We start from the raw sequence: 2,500 nt of genomic DNA, 5'->3' as shown, positions 1-2,500 counted from the left end.
ATACTATATATATTATACTATGATATACTATGATTTTTTTAGCAATCAATTTAAAAAATTGAAAATGTGTGGTTTGAAAATCCTTTTAGCTGTGTCCGGTGTAAAATCAATGTCTCGTGTCCTTTCATAACTGCCTGCAGTCCTGTACCAATAAAGCAGCCTACAACCTTAACTCATCTCATACTGAACATACTGAGGCCGACAGCATCTGGCGGTCAAGGCGACGGGTCGCTGGTGGCTGTTACCTGGCAGAGTCATTGTACCTGGGATCACCGCGTGCCAAACCAACACGGGGTGCAGGAAGCACACCAGAGACATGATGGAGTAGTACAGGAACTTGTGGAAGCCCCCTACTCCAGCCATCTTCCCCCACAGCACAAACACCCGCCAGTCGGGCGGACAGCTATTATCAGGGTGGGGGGACAGGAAACAAACAGATGAGGGGATCTCAGAGTGTAAATTGGGCCAGTGGTCATTGCTTTTGATTGGTTGGCTGATATCGACGTCTTTTTGTTAAATCTTTCGTTTGTGTCGGTGATCTGATGTGTGTTTTTGTTTGTCATTCGTAATACTCCTGGATTTATTATGTGTGTCTCTGAACTGGTGTCTCGCCTAATGGAGGATGACGACAGGGTGTGTACTCACGGTAAACACATGAACAGCATTGCATCCAGGAAATACGCGCCCTCAAACAGCAACATCCCCACAAACGCCACGCTGGTGTGAAGAAACGATACAGATGATCCATCATAAAACCTGCAATGATCCTTAATACATACAACCTCCTTATAAAGTTCCCTCCGTTCTTCCCATTCTGCGCACATAAAACCTTGCATTTGCTGAACTGGGTTGAGTTTACATATCTGCGAATATGACGTTAGTATTTTCAAGCTTTTGAAGCATTTTACGCACATGATATAAACATCTGCATCTTCAGAATAAATATTTTATTATTTGTGACATCGGGACGTGCAACTGTAAGCTTATTGTCTGTGTGTGTGTATTTGTGAGTGTGTGTGTCTGTGTGTTTATGTCCCTGTGCGTGTGCGTGTGTGCGCATATAATAAAGCATATATGAGGGACAATATGTGCAATTATGGGGGGGTGCTTTTGAGGCATGTATGAATGTGTGTGTGTGTGTGTGTGTGTGTGTGTGTGTGTGTGTGTGTGTGTGTGTGTGTGTGTGTGTGTGTGTGTGTGTGTGTGTTTGTGTGTGTGTGTGTGTGTGTGTGTGTGCTTGTGTGTGTGTGTGTAAAATATATATAAAAGAAGAATAAACATCATGTCAACAGTCCCAGGGAGAGGCTTTGCTGGCGTTCTGCTGTTTTCAGAGATAACAGCACAGAGTCCCCCCTCCTTCCAACTCCACCTCACGCCATCTCACTACTGTTTCCCATTCTTCAAAGTCTGCAGGTCTTAAAGTGGGTCCTTGGACATCATCCAGGCGTGTGTGTGTGTGTGCGTGGGTGTTTGTGGATATTTTTTAAGTGTGTTAGTGTGTGTGCCTGTGTGTTTGTGTGAACATGTGTGTTTGTGTGTGTGTGTGTGCGTGTGTGTGTGTGTGTGTGCGCGCGTGTGTCTGCGTGTATGTGCGACGGTGTGTGTGTATTTTGATGTGATTGTGTGCATGTGAGGGTAAGTAGCTGGGTCACAACGTGCCTCCCTGGAGTGCACTAAGTGTATCCCAGTAGTCCTGGTCCACACATTCTTTCCAAAAAGGCCAGAATGGTTCATTGGTAATCTCAAACGCTGGAATGCCACCAAACAAGGGCTAGTGTGTGTGTGTGGATGGAAATACTTTCATAGATCTTCACTAAGCTTTGGCCCAAGCAAAGGAAGGGGAGTGTGACTCCATGATGAAAGGAACTATGGCACTGGGCTCCCTGATGTAAAGACCCGCAGGCAGGCAGACCAAGACGCCCCAACCCTCAACTGTATCTGAATCAGCTAAAAGGTGCTAAGGATAAAAGCATTTGCTTGATGACTAATAATGGTAAAAGGCCTGAGGTCCTTCTTATCAACAATTAAAGACCACATCAATCAACACATCAATACGTTAATCAATATATCCAGAGGGAACTTACAGCAGGTAGATACCAAGGCTGTGGAACTCTCCTTTATGTAGAGTTTCTACTCCAACTGCACACAACACTGGAAAAACACATTTGTATTACTTTAGGATTGCAAGTTTGAATAGCTTCACCATCGGTTTCCGATATTTATACTATAGGTGTAACGTACAGGGAGGTCGATTCAGTTTATTATTTGTGTGTCAGTGCATATTTTCACCAGCAGGTGTCAGAGTTTGTTTAATATTGTTCACTCCGAGCCTGAAGGAAGCCGGATCGGCCTGCTTCATGTAGCCTATTACTGAAAGTAGTGCGGGACAGCCGTGGGACCAACAGTGAACCCTCAATCTCCCTGCCAAGCTAAACTTCAAACTCGTTCCCGAACTGCAAACCAATAATACTGTTCTGATTAGTTATAGCTGGAGGGTGAG

The 2,500-nt window shown here is 44.7% G+C and overlaps 1 protein-coding gene across 1 annotated transcript in view; it reads right to left on the bottom strand.

Moving 5' to 3' along the window:
• tmem72 (transmembrane protein 72) overlaps positions 1-2,500 on the bottom strand; it is a 7,029-nt gene that overhangs the window by 3,159 nt on the left and 1,370 nt on the right. Inside the window, exons 2-4 of the mRNA XM_056609838.1 lie at positions 2,085-2,151; positions 646-717; positions 246-403 (exon numbers count right to left, since the gene is read on the bottom strand). Coding sequence (XP_056465813.1) covers positions 246-403; positions 646-717; positions 2,085-2,151 — 297 coding nt within the window. The remainder of the gene's footprint in view (positions 1-245; positions 404-645; positions 718-2,084; positions 2,152-2,500) is intronic.

The sequence above is a fragment of the Gadus chalcogrammus genome, chromosome 15 (assembly GCF_026213295.1).
Source record: "Gadus chalcogrammus isolate NIFS_2021 chromosome 15, NIFS_Gcha_1.0, whole genome shotgun sequence".
Lineage (NCBI taxonomy): Eukaryota > Metazoa > Chordata > Actinopteri > Gadiformes > Gadidae > Gadus > Gadus chalcogrammus.
This window is presented reverse-complemented; position numbering and strand designations above follow the sequence as displayed.